Here is a 13,737-nt window from a genome sequence, read left to right as displayed (position 1 = left end):
TAATCTTCCAAACCCGCTGGATTTGCTAAACCTAAAAGATCTTAAAAAATTAGAAATCCGACAGTTAAAAGATGATGTGGTTATGGTGCCAAATGTCATATCTAGTTTATCCAAACTGGAAAAATTGCATATACCAACTGGATTTTTCAATTTTGGAGATGAATTACTAGCCTGGAAGAAGTTTGTGAGTGAAATTCCAGGCAGTGATATGGAAAATCAATATGTGGCGAGTCTCATATTTGATGAGATTAGTAAATTGACTTGTCTGACAAGTTTACAGATTTCTTTCATTGACTTTGACAATTTTCAAGACACACGAATATTTCATAATTTAGAGGAGTATAAGATATGTGTGGGTTTTTCGGATACCAGTTTAAGCCATCCAGTTTCGTGTATTCCAGCAACCAAAGTGATTGAAGTGCACGACTGTCAGTTAACAGGCATGGAAACTCTGTTGGAGAGGGCTGAAGAAGTGGTACTGGAGAAGATAGTTGAATTCAAAGGGATAGTCATTTGCAGCAGCAAGAGAAAAGCATTTGCAGACTTGAGAACCTTGTACATTGATGATTGTAACAACGTGGAGTGTCTAGCATGGATATCGCATGATGAGATCCATCATACTCGTCAAATGTGGACGTCTTTTTCTAGACTAACCATTTTAAAGATCACAAGTTGCTCTGCCTTAAAATATCTCTTCTGTGAATCTGTTGCAAAGTGTCTCGTGCAACTGCAAGTTCTCCGCATCTACTGGTGTCCTATGATGGAAGTCATCGTTATGAATGAAGGTACAAGTGGTGAAGATATCATAAATTTTCCCAAATTAAAATTCATTGAGCTAACATCTTTGCGGAGACTAACAAGCTTCCACAGAGAAAAACATACCAGTTCGAGCTCGATAATTGACAACTCTGCCATCTCCTCTGTTCAACGTCTACCTTCATATGATGGAATGGTATGATTCTCATCATTTTCTATTCTTTAACTTCTTTAATAACAATGTCTACTCCAAAAATAGCTGCCTGTATCAAACTTGAGAAGGATACTATTGAGCATAAGGTCAACAATCACGAGTCAAATCAATGTGAAGATGTTACTTGACTAAAAGGGCAGAAATGTAATTTACTTTAGAATGTAAATAGATCTAGGCGGGAAAGGTTGTTAGATTGGTTAGTTGTATATATGTATCATTTCATACTCTTGTAAAACTTCAGATGATAAAATGGAGATTTTCTCTTATCTCTCCATATTTTTCTATATGGTATCTGAGCTTCATCTCACTCAGCAACTCTGATCACAGTTTAATTTCCGCCATTGTTGATCATTGTTGATTCATTCATCGTGTTTCCTTCAGTTTCGATCATTTCAATCGATTTTAAGTGTAAATCTTTCACAAACTTTGTGCATTACATTTCAGTTTTTTTTTCTGAAGATCTTTCTTCAATTGTTCTCTGGTTGAGTTTCTTGATTTCTTAAAAATCTCTGTGAAACCTTTTATCAAACACCTTGATGGCAACTTCTGAAAACAACATAACGAATGAAAATTACACAACAAATACAACTTGTGATCCTAATAACATTGATTTCGATGGAGATTTCACTACTATTACACTCGAATCATCTCATCCACTCTACCTCCATCCCTCAGATCATCATGGTCAAATCCTGGTATCTACAGCACTAAACGGTGATAATTTCAATGAATTGAAACGTTCAATGTCATTAGCATTCTCTGCAAAGAACAAATTAGGTTTTGTCACCGGTAAATTCAAGACGCCAGGTATGAATTCTCCTTATTTCGATTCCTGGCAGCGATGCAATGATATGATAATTACATGGATTCTAAATGCGATTGTTCCTGAAATTCGGTCTAGCCTAGTGTATGTTTCTTTAGCATCTGATATGTGGAATTATCTTCATGTGCGTTTTACACAAAATAATGGACCGAAATTGTTCGAGTTGAAAAAGGAATTGTCTGAGTTAGCTCAAGACACTTTATCTGTATCAGCGTATTACACAAAGTTTAAGAAGCTGTATGATGATCTTTTGAGCGTGTCAAATATTCCTAAATGTACTTGTGTGTGCACCTGCAAAGCTAGAGCAGAAATTGAACAATATGATGAAGTTTTGAAGGTCATGCAATTTCTGATGGGATTAAATGAAAACTTCACTAATATCCGGGGACAATTGCTAATGATGAGTCATATGCCTAAACTAGTGCAAGTTTTGGGCCTGTTACAACAAGATGAACGTCAAAGAGGTTATTCTGCTTCGTCTGTTCCTGAATCTGCTGTGCTTATGGCTAAACAAGTTTTTGGTAATGGTAACAGATTTGTTAAAAATGAGAATAAGAAGTTTGGCACTGCTGAGAGTAAATTCACTAGGTTTTCTGGCAATAAGGGAAACTTGGAGTGTAGCTATTGTCATGGCACTAATCACACCAAAGAGAGGTGTTTTCATCTGGTTGGCTTTCCTCCAAGGTCTAACAAAGCACAAAGTGCTAATTCTGGTTTTTCTAAATTTTCTGGTGCTTCAGATAACAGGGCTGTTGCACAGATACAGAGTGGAGCAAATGCACCTTCTAATGGTGATAATTCTTCAACTGAGAAAGATGAAAATCTGTCCAATACTCTGACAGCTGAACAATATCAGCAGCTGTTGACTCTACTAAATCAATCTCAGACTTCTTTCAACACAATTGAACCACCTCAGTCAGGTATTTTTACCTCTTTTACCTGTTCATTAACATCATATATAAGTCTAGTTAGTGGTCATAAATCTTTTGATTGGATTTTAGACTCTGGAGCTACAGATCACATTACCTGTAGTGCTAAATATCTTGAAAATATAACTTCCCGCAATATAAACATTTGCTTACCAAATGGCCAGTGTACTATTGTGCATTATAAGGGTTCCATACAATTGACTCCTGCTATTCTTCTTCATGATGTTCTGCTCATTCCAGAATTTCATTTCAATATCATCTCTGTGAGCAAACTTACACACACTTTACATTATAAAGTGGAATTTCTGTCGCATCATTGCTTGATACAGGCCCCTATGAAGAAAACAGTGGGGATTGGTAGAGTTCATGGGAATTTGTACAAGCTGATACTTCCTATCGCTTCATCAACTATTGACGAGTCTCCTTCTCTTGTTGCTTCTCTAGCTCAGCAGTCTTCTGCTACAAACAATGTTAGTCAGCTTTGGCATGACAGACTTGGACATTCTCCGGTCCAAGTCCTCAAGTCTATAGATTGTCTATCTTCTCAAATTTATGTAAATAAAGATTTTCATTGTGATATTTGTCACTTTGCTAAACAGATTAGACTTCCTTTTTCTGTAAATGAGCATAAGGCTTCCAAACTTTTTGAAATTGTTCACTGTGATTTGTGGGGTCCTTATAAAAGCTCTACCTATTCTACTTGTAATTCTTTCATGACTATAGTTGATGACTATAGTAGATGCACCTGGACTTACTTGCTTTCATCTAAATCTCAAGTTTCTGGAGTTTTTCATAAATTTCTTGCTTATGTTAGCAACCATTTTAAAACATCTGTTAAAATTATAAGGTCAGATAATGGAAGTGAGTTTCTTAATAAAGAACTCAAAACTTATCTTGATAATCTTGGAATTGTTCAACAATTTTCTTGTGTTGAAACCCCTCAACAAAATGGGAGGGTTGAACGGAAACATAGACATTTATTAGCTGTAGCTCGAGCTCTTCGATTCAAATCTTCTCTTCCTATACACTTATGAGGTGATTGTCTATTAACTGCCACCTACTTGATAAATAGAACTCCTAGTTCTGTGTTAAAAAATATCACTCCTTATGAAATTTTATTTGGAAAACCTCCTTTATATGGTCATCTCAAAACTCTAGGATGTCTTTGTTATGCTTCTACGTTATCAAAAAGAAGAGATAAGTTCTATCCCAGAGCTTATAAATGTGTATTCTTGGGATATTCTTCTAATAAAAAGGGGTATAGATTGATGGATTTGGCTACACATCAGTGTTTTGATTCCAGAGATGTTGTATTTTATGAAAACATTTTTCCGTATTCCATGACTTCCAAGCCTCCATCATATATATTTCCAGAAAATCCTACATTCATTGATGATATTGATCAAACTGCACCTTCCCTGGATCCTCAACCTTCACAGAGTACAAATTCTCAATCTTCCCCCATTCATCAGTCTTCACCTGTTCAACAATCAACTGTTCAACAATCTTCACCTGTTCAATTTTCTAATGGACATTCACCATCTTCATCCTCTGATGAAGTTGATTTTCATTCTCCTACAAAAACTTCTCAATCTCAAATTGTCACTCAATCATCTAGACCTGTAAGAGTCAAGTCTCTACCACAAAAATATAATGACTTTTCAGGTATACCTACTTTTCTTACAAAAAGTATAAATTCTTCTTCTTCTGTCCATCCCATACAAGCTGTAGATTCCATCACTCATCTATCTCCTGATTACCAGAGATTTATAGCAAATTCTGTCAAGGTTTTTGAACCTACTCATTACAAACAAGCTGTACTTGATCCTCTTTGGTGCCAAGCAATGCAAACTGAACTTAATGCACTAGAGGCAAATAACACCTGGATTATCACTGGTCTACCATCTAACAAAAGGGTTGTGGGTTGCAAATGGATTTATAAGGTCAAGTATAGGGCAGATGGAACACTAGACAGATATAAAGCTAGACTAGTGGCAAAAGGGTTTACACAAACTCATGGTATTGACTTCTTTCACACCTTTGCTCCTGTAGCCAAAATGGCTACAGTTAGAATTATTTTGTCTTTAGCAGCTATTCAGAAATGGACTTTGTATCAGTTGGACATCACAAATGCCTTTCTTCATGGGGACTTGCATGAAGAAATATATATGGACATTCCTCCTGGAGTTCCTATTCCTCATAATTTTGTTGGTACCAAACCAGTTTGTAAGCTAATAAAATCTTTATATGGTTTGAGACAAGCTCCTCGAGAATGGTTCTACAAATTTTCTCAAGTATTAATACAATATGGCTTCTCTCAATCTAAAGCAGATAATTCTCTGTTTGTCTTGCATACCTCTCACACTTTTACTGCTTTGTTGGTGTATGTGGATGATATCATCCTGACTGGTTCCTCTCATTCTGCTATTGCTGAAGTTAAGGCTTGTCTGAATTCTCACTTTAAACTCAAAGATTTGGGTCATCTTCATTATTTTCTGGGTATTGAAATAGCAAGGTCTTCACAAGGTATCTACATTCATCAGAGGAAGTATGCATTAAATCTTATGAAGCACGCTAAGCTACTGGGAAGCAGACCTAGCAAAATCACTCTTCCAACTCAACATAATCTTCATAATCTGTCAGGAACACCTCTCAATGATGGTACTTCTTATAGACGTTTAGTAGGACAGTTGATCTACCTTACCATTACTAGGCCGGAGCTTTCTTATCCAGTTCATATTCTTAGTCAATTTATGGCTAAACCAACTAATGCTCACTGGGATGCAGCTATTAAACTCATCAAGTATATCAAACAAGCTCCTGGTCAAGGTTTACTTTTATCTTCTAAAAGTACTATAGATCTTAAAGTATATTGTGATGCAGATTGGGCCTCATGTCCAATGACTCAAAGATCTGTTTCTGGTTTTTGTGTAATGCTTGGTCAGTCTCTATTATCCTGGAAATGTAAAAAGCAACAGGTAGTTGCCCGCTCTTCTGCAGAGGCAGAATATAGATCGATGGCTAATGCTGTCTGTGAAGTAAAGTGGGTCTACAATCTTTTGTCTGAGCTTCATATTTCTGTTCCTAAGCCTATACCTCTCTTATGTGACAACACTTCTGCTTTGAGTATTGCTGAAAATCCTGTTCTTCATAAACGAACAAAGCACATTGAGCTGGATATTCATTTTGTTCGTGATACTGTTAAGGATGGTTTTCTTTCCCCTATGTATTTATCCACATCTCTTCAACCAGCTGACCTCTTCACCAAAGCACTAACAGCCTCGAGGACTTCTTTCTTACTTCGCAAATTGGGGGCTTTGAATATTTTCACGCCTCCCAATTTGAGGGGGGATATTGAGCATAAGGTCAATAATCACGAGTCAAATCAATGTGAAGATGTTACTTGACTAAAAGGGCCGAAATGTAATTTACTTTAGAATGTAAATAGATCTAGGCGAGAAAGGTTGTTAGATTGGTTAGTTGTATATACGATACTCTTGTAAAACTTCAGATGATAAAATGGAGATTTTCTCTTATCTCTCCATGTTTTTCTTTAGATACACCGCAAATCACTTCACCTTTAAAGGCCATTAATGTTTTCTTGGGCTATTTAAAGGCCATTAATGTTATACTGTTATATTTTCCATGATAAATATGGTTGATTAAATAGCTTAAATTTGTATTGCTACTGACTACTTATATTTTCGAATTTTCAATTGGAGTACATATATCTTTGTGTACACTGTACAATGCTTCAATAAATGTGAAATATGCCATTGCAGTATTTAACTGTCAAGATGAGTTCAATTCACTGTGTGTGTTCTGCAGGTTACATTTCCTTCCTTGGAAACTCTAAGTATCCAGTGGTTGGATCATAATGAAACAAGAGATATTTTGCTGCAAATTAAAGAAGCTTCTCGTGCACAACTGTAATACACTGGAAATTGTGATCCAACTTGCCATGGTCCATACTCCATAGGCTACTGAATCTTGAAGATCTAAATATACAGGAACGCAATAGTCCGAGAAATTGTGTTCCTGCCTTATATTGCCAGATACCTTATATACTTCAGGCTTAGGAAAATGTGTGTAGTCAGCTGCAAGATGACTAGTGAGGTGACTGGGGCATCTGAACAAGACATTACTGATGACACTGTGTGGCAAGTTAAATCCAGGGATTGTTTTCATCAATTCATGCCTGCAGAACTATGTCTCGAAATCCTTCACAAATAAACTCCCAATTCATGTCGAATTCTTATTTATTGATAATTGAGGCGTGTTTTATTTGAAGGACAAAACTTTTATTTTGAGGTGTTTACTTCAACATCCTTTTATTTTTACAGCAAAGAAAAAGGAACAATTTTGATAAGATTACAACAGAACCAGGCAAGCACATCATCACTAACATAAATCAACTAAAACGAAATACTTTCAGTCGCAAAGATTTGGGGTGCACACCTCAGCCTTCGTCTTCTGTTCTTCTTTCCAGATTTTTCCAGTAACTTTAAGCTTCAGCTCCTTCTTCTCTCCACCAGAGAAGAATAGTGCCATGTTTCTCTGAATAATTAGGCCATCATGGCTGTCTCTGACTATCTGGTGGCTATCACGGATAGTATGTGGCGTACCCTCCCATATGACTTTTCTATCGTTCTCTCCTACCTCTAAGCTGTAACTGTAATTGCGAGCATCAGCCTCATCACCCATGAATCGAAGAAATGCTATGTATACAGGGCAACTTCCAAGTTGGAAGGCTTCAAAGTGAAGGCAGAAATACTGACCAAAACAATGGAAGACCTGGCACAAAAGATATTATAGTCTGATTTAAAGTCATCTGTAAAATAGGTATTAGAAAATTAAGGCAAGAGGGGTAAAAATAGAGCAAGCTGGCTTACTGTTAGCATCCAAGTGGCGTTTTTAACTTCACGAGGATTGGATTGCAGGTATCGATGGTTGAATGTACATCCTGAGTGCATGTCCACTTGGTGGTCATCTCGTAGATGTGAAACCAGAAAGGGAATATTGCCAATTACAGCGCACTCTGATCCAGCATACGGGCAACTGTATGGTTTAAAACTGCATCCTTCTTCGTGTTTAAGTTTGCTGTCATATGGAAATATCTCCGGACATCCTAATGTGTAATACTTACAAGGAAGTTCAAGCGATTCTGCTACATTCTCCTGAGCCAGGCACCTGATATCTCCCAGTTCTTGTCTACAAGTGGGACACCGATTATGAACCTGCACTTTACAGGTTGAACAGAAACAAAGTGTGACCGTTGTGACACTGCAAGGATGCATTCTGTGGCGAAAGGTAAATCACTAGTACAGCGAACATTTGAGAGGAAGATAAATCATAAACACTTGTAAGTGAAACAGCAGTAAATTGAGTGGCTAAAGTGGTAGAACAAATTAGAGTAACTTACCTCTTCCATGCATGTGGATCTTAATCCAGTTTTCGCCTTTGTAGTTGCATCACTATCCAATTTAACAGCTATACTCTCTTGGTCTTGAAACCCCATTATCAAATGTTTCAGTTCCTCAAACTTAACATCCATCTTGTCGAGTTTTATTCCCAGCTCCTTCACCTTTATATCAACCTCAAGGACCTGGTGTGCTAGGCCTTCTCCACTTCTGCAGAAATCTTCTGGTAACGCAGTGATCCTTGGATCATTCAAACCTCGAAAGCTAGTCCCCTCTGCCATGATTTTCAGCTCAATAGGCCTAGGATTGGATTACTCTGATACCAGTACTTGAGTTGTGACCAAGTCTAGAACAAGGAAAAGTATAGGAAATTGCAAAGTAGGAAATATACAGTTGACTTTAGAATTGACTTCAAGAAGAACAGAGGAAAAAGTCTAAGAACCACTCACATTAAAGCCACTTGACCTTACGATTGGCTACAAGCTTATACTGTTCAGAGCACTGATCACATGATTCAACTTTGTAAGAACATAGATTTAGCTAGTAAGCAAGATTTTCTTTTTCATACTGTAGATGTTAAAGATACCCTTCTGTATGAGAATTGAGAAATAGCTTCTGCAGTCTGTTGTGATAGCTATTCTGAGTCGATAATTTCAATAGATTGTCCAATAATTCAGTGGCTGGAGAGTGAAGGTTTTCGCGCTTCTGAAGTTTCATGTATGTTACAACTAATTACATCGTATAAAATTTGTCTCTGAGTTTTCTCGTCTTTCATGCCAATTACTTCTATCTATCAACTTGATGATGCAGATATTGTAATAGCTGAGATCACTGAGCACAACATACAAAACTGATACCTATCTTATGTTACTGTGTTTAACTAATCTAAACTGTATCATCGTTATCATCGAATCAACATTTCTTCATTTTCTTAACAGAATTGTTATTCTCACTATTGAACTAGCGACAAACATTCTATTCCATATTTGTTAAAACTATTTACAAACTTGTTATGCCATAAATAAAATCTGTAGATTCTGAAAACAGAGTAAAGGAAAAACAGATATGCCACTTAAGTATCTAGATATACCGAACTGCCGGAGAGATTGGATGGACTGATGATACTTCTTGATGATGAGACTCAACGGCGCCTGTATCGATATTAGCCGCCTCCTACTGTGAGAAATAAGTCGCCATTGTCATCCGTAAAGTATATGCTATTTGGTTTAACAAATTCGGGTGATGGTACAGATACTGATGAATTTCTTTCGATGAATAATGCCTCGTTTCATCAGTCTTTTACATCTGTAGTCCATGTATATGACGGAATATCATCAGAATTTGTAAACTGTACCTCCAGCCCGAGCACCCGAAAATCACGAGTACAGTACCAAAACTTTCCTGGAGTAGGCGTGTCTTCATAAATCTCCCCCTTGTTGTTGGTACTTCCGAAGACATAACAGCTTTAGTGACAAACATATCGAAGAATTTTTGTGGCGGAGAATCATCATCATCATAGGAGGAAGCGGAATTTGGTGTCTGAGGAACGCATGCAAGAGATTGAGTTCGAGATCTCTGCCTACTGTTACCAACCATCCTGTACTTGTTCCTAATACTACTCTATCCGTAGCCTCAGGCAAATCAACATTATAAACCTTGTGAGTAGCTATAATGCATACATTTGATAAAAAAAGAAAAAAGAAAAAAATCACTTGCACCAGTTATAACAGTTATAAGCTACTCCCTCAGTCTCACTCATTGTTTACGTTACCTTTCAGCAGACTTTTCAATACTCATTTAAAGTATACTTCCATAATATTTTTTTTTTAAAAAAAATCTGAAAAAAAGTTACATGTTTAAACTTTTATTTAGAAAAACATAATGAAACTATACTTTATTGAAGTCTCAAAATACGTGCAAACAGTGTACGTAAACAACTCACCGGGACGGAGGGAGTAGTATTCAAGCCTAGCCTAAGAACTGAAACTTCAAGGCTATCATCTACAAGCATTGCAATTAATAAATATGCTAGCATTTGCTAAATATTACCAATTTACATGTTCCCTTCCTGCTAATTCTAAATTTCCAGATTGCAAAGCGAAGAGAGGAACAGAATTAATATCCTGAAAGGAGCTTAAGCTTCTGGTGTGTACTTCGACTCTTGTTTTGCTTTCCAGTCAAGAGAAAAAACAATTTTTACAAGATCACGTCGGAACAAGACAAGCAGCATCACAAACAAGAATTATATATATAAAAAACTAGTTTCAGCTACCAAGACTTGGTATGCACACCACAACCTCCGAATTCTGTTCTTCTTTCCATATTCTTCCTGTAACTCTAAGCTTCAGCTCCTTTCTCTCTCCACCGGAGAAGAATAGTGCCATGTTCCTTTGGATAATTAGGCCATCATGGCTGTCCCTAACCTTTCTGTGACTATCACGAATGCTACGTGGAGTACCCTCCCATATCAGTTTTCTACCATTCCCTCCCACCTCTAAGCTGTAACTGTAATTGCGTGCATCAGCCTCGTCACCCATGAACCGAAGAAAAGCCATGTATACAGGCGCCACTCCAAGTTGAAATGCTTCAAAGTGAAGGCAAAAATACTGACCAAAACAATGGAAGACCTGGCACAGAACACAGTAGATGTATGGAATGTGACAGAGGAAGACAATAGAAGATGTTTTATACTAGATATATGCATTCTATTCTGCCGTGACAAATGACAATAGAAGATAGATCATACTCAATTTGGTTTCTAAACTCATCCTTACAGCAATTACAATGCACAAATTAAATTCATTTGTGATAGAGGAATATGGTATTGGAAAAGCAAGGGGAGTAAAATAAGAGCTGACTTACTGTTAGCATCCAGGTAGCATTTGATACTTCACGGGGATTCGATTTTACGTATCGATGGTTAAATGTGGATCCAATGTGCATGTCCACTTTGTGGTCATCTCGTAGATGGGAAACCAGAAAAGGAACATCGCCATTAACAGCACAGTCTGATCCAGCATATGGGCAACTGTATGGTCTAAAATTGCAAACTTCCTCATGCTTAAGTTTGCTGTAATATGGAAATATCTCCGTACATCCCAGTGTGTAATACTTGCATGGAAGTTCAAGTGATTCTGCTACCTTCTCCAGTGCCAGGCACCTGATATCACCCAATTCTTGTCTACAAGTAGGACATCGATTATGTACTTGCACTTTACAGGTTGAACACAAAGTGTGACCATTGGGACACTGCAAGGATGCAGTTCACAGTAAAGAGTTAATTATCAGTATAATGAACAGATGAGAGAAATATTCATTACTGCCTTGTTTTCAGACGTTTGCATGTGTACTCATATTTAATAAATACACTATGACCGATAACCATGTTAAAAATGAACAGAACATAAATATATTCTTATAACGGTCATTTTGGAATTCCTTTATATTTGTAACAGATGATGGGATAAAATAATAAGTGCCAGCCTTCATACATTTGCAAGCAATAAGGGTTTGTTCCATCAGTAATTTTACAACTTTGGGAATGTTAGATAAGTCCCATTCCGCAATAAACAGTCAGATAATAGATAAAAGGCAAGGACTCTAAATTACAGAAACGGAGAGTCTAGGTGTAATTTTGATATGATGCCAAAAAAAGCACAGAGGTATCATAAAATGACTCGTATCAAGAAAAAAGAAGACAGTAGGATCAGTGTCATGCACTCATGCCATAGCGAACATTTTACAAACTAGACATGGACCACTAGTATGGTTGTAATGTCACTCAACTAGTAGCCCTTGTACATTATTAGGCAGATCCTCAACTTATAAATATATGTTGTCATAACAAACTATCACGAGAAATGTTATGACTACTACCAGACATGTTAAGAAAAGAGAAAACTAACAAATCCTTATTTATACGATCAACACTTATATTTTTTTAGAGTCTGGAGCATTAATCCGAACTATATTATTTGCTTAAGAAATTATTAAGATCAGGTCCCAATACCCAAACTAAGAATTTGAAACTTTAAACCCATATTAGGACAATAAAAAATTGATGTATTTCTTCTCACTAAATAATCTGACTCCATGTCCAAAATAAATTTTGCTTTAATAAAACACATGTTTTGTCAAAAGGCAGGAACAGAGTGAAACTTGAAAATGGAATAAATCTTATACTAATAGTTTTGTACTTTCTGTAGATAGATATATATGATAAACATTTCTTTATTTCTCTAATCTACATTTTTGTCAATTGTTAAATAAATGACAAACATTTCCTCATCGTTCGAAGAGCTTGTACCAATTTTTTCACTTTTGCCTCTTCCGATTTTCCAACTTCAATCTTTTCCAAAATTATTTGTACCCTACATTCATTACATTTTAACCAACCGAACACAGCATACAAAACCATCAAATCACGCAAACCACTACTTGGTCAGGGGATTGATGAACAGACAATAGGGAGGAGTATACTGAGTATTCTAAGCTAAAATTATCTCTTTTAAATCTCTTGCACATTAGTCTAACCCCAAACACATTCCTATTAATTTTTGAAAAGATCATTAACATTAGTAGCTTTTAACCCGAAGATTAAGATTTCAGCCAACTAATAACACTTCAGAACCAAAACCACACAACACAATACAATCACAGCATATTACAATTCATATCTCAAAAGATAATATCAACAAGTATCATCAACATAAACCCCCAACACCAACACACAAACACACACATACAACATAAAAATCGAAATTTTATCCAAAATACAGCCCAATTACATAACATCAAACCTTCATTCCAATCAACAAAACAAACATTTCCAAAGCATTAAACTTGGATGAACACATACCCTAAAAACCTAAACTTTATCCAAAATACAGCCCAATTGCATGACATCAAATCTCTATTCCAATCAACAAAACAAAAAATCTCCCAAATATATATACACAATCTCATTAATAAACTTGGATGAATACATACCCGAAAAATCGGAACTTTATCCAAAATACAACACACATTTCTAATCACAAACACACAATACCACAATTACATACATATAAACAAGAAAAACACAAAAACAAAAAAACCCAGAAAAGAAAACAAACCTGATGAATAGGTGGGTACATAGAATTAGTACAAACAGGACATTCTAACAATTCATGAACACTTGTGGCAGGACCAATACCTTGTACTAACCCAACAATACTATGATTATTTTTTTGAGGTTTCAAACGATAATTATGATGATGATGATTAATATGAGAAGAAGGGATCTCATCATCTTCAAGACCATCATAAGATGAAACACACTCTATGTTATCAATATCCATGTGAATAGACACAAATCTTGATGACCCAACTCCCTAAATGTTGTAAATTTTGAAGCTTTATAACATTTTTCTTGAATTTCAAGAATTGGGGTTCTAAGAGGAGAGAGGAGAGAAATGATAGTGAGGGGATTTATTTATTTTAATAGGTTTTAAATAACGACGTGTGTATGATATATTTCAAAAATCTTAGTATTCGCAGTTGACATGATTTATAATTTATCGGATGATTTTTAAAAAATTGAATTATTTATAGTAG

General features: G+C 36.2%; 3 protein-coding genes across 4 annotated transcripts; 1 reads left to right on the top strand and 2 right to left on the bottom strand.

The window, feature by feature from the left end:
* The first annotated feature begins 356 nt into the window (after window positions 1-356).
* Window positions 357-6,926, top strand: LOC141721574 (uncharacterized). 2 transcript variants are annotated; one of them, XM_074524542.1, is made up of 2 exons: window positions 357-2,713; window positions 6,551-6,926. In XM_074524542.1, the coding sequence occupies exons 1-2, from the start codon at window positions 1,507-1,509 to the stop codon at window positions 6,598-6,600; spliced, it is 1,257 nt and encodes a 418-aa protein (XP_074380643.1). In that variant the 5' UTR covers window positions 357-1,506; the 3' UTR covers window positions 6,601-6,926. The 2 variants fall into 2 exon arrangements, with proteins under 2 accessions (XP_074380643.1, XP_074380644.1); XM_074524543.1 differs by lacking the exon at window positions 6,551-6,926 and adding an exon at window positions 3,052-3,181.
* A 20-nt stretch (window positions 6,927-6,946) lies between these two features.
* On the bottom strand, window positions 6,947-9,010 carry LOC141721576 (E3 ubiquitin-protein ligase SINAT5-like). The gene is made up of 4 exons (XM_074524544.1): window positions 8,592-9,010; window positions 8,145-8,488; window positions 7,615-7,959; window positions 6,947-7,516 (listed from the first exon to the last, which is right to left on the bottom strand). The coding sequence occupies exons 2-4, from the start codon at window positions 8,421-8,423 to the stop codon at window positions 7,154-7,156; spliced, it is 987 nt and encodes a 328-aa protein (XP_074380645.1). The 5' UTR covers window positions 8,424-8,488; window positions 8,592-9,010; the 3' UTR covers window positions 6,947-7,153.
* Window positions 9,011-10,152: 1,142 nt separating this feature from the next.
* LOC141721577 (E3 ubiquitin-protein ligase SINAT5-like) lies at window positions 10,153-13,578 on the bottom strand. The gene is made up of 3 exons (XM_074524545.1): window positions 13,257-13,578; window positions 11,005-11,391; window positions 10,153-10,769 (listed from the first exon to the last, which is right to left on the bottom strand). Exons 1-3 carry the CDS (start codon window positions 13,479-13,481, stop codon window positions 10,407-10,409), a joined length of 975 nt encoding a protein of 324 aa, XP_074380646.1. The 5' UTR covers window positions 13,482-13,578; the 3' UTR covers window positions 10,153-10,406.
* Window positions 13,579-13,737: the final 159 nt, after the last annotated feature.

This window comes from Apium graveolens, chromosome 4, assembly GCF_009905375.1.
Source record: "Apium graveolens cultivar Ventura chromosome 4, ASM990537v1, whole genome shotgun sequence".
NCBI classification, from domain to species: domain Eukaryota; kingdom Viridiplantae; phylum Streptophyta; class Magnoliopsida; order Apiales; family Apiaceae; genus Apium; species Apium graveolens.
Note: the sequence above shows the minus strand (reverse complement) of the source record. Positions and strands in the feature narration are given on the sequence as shown.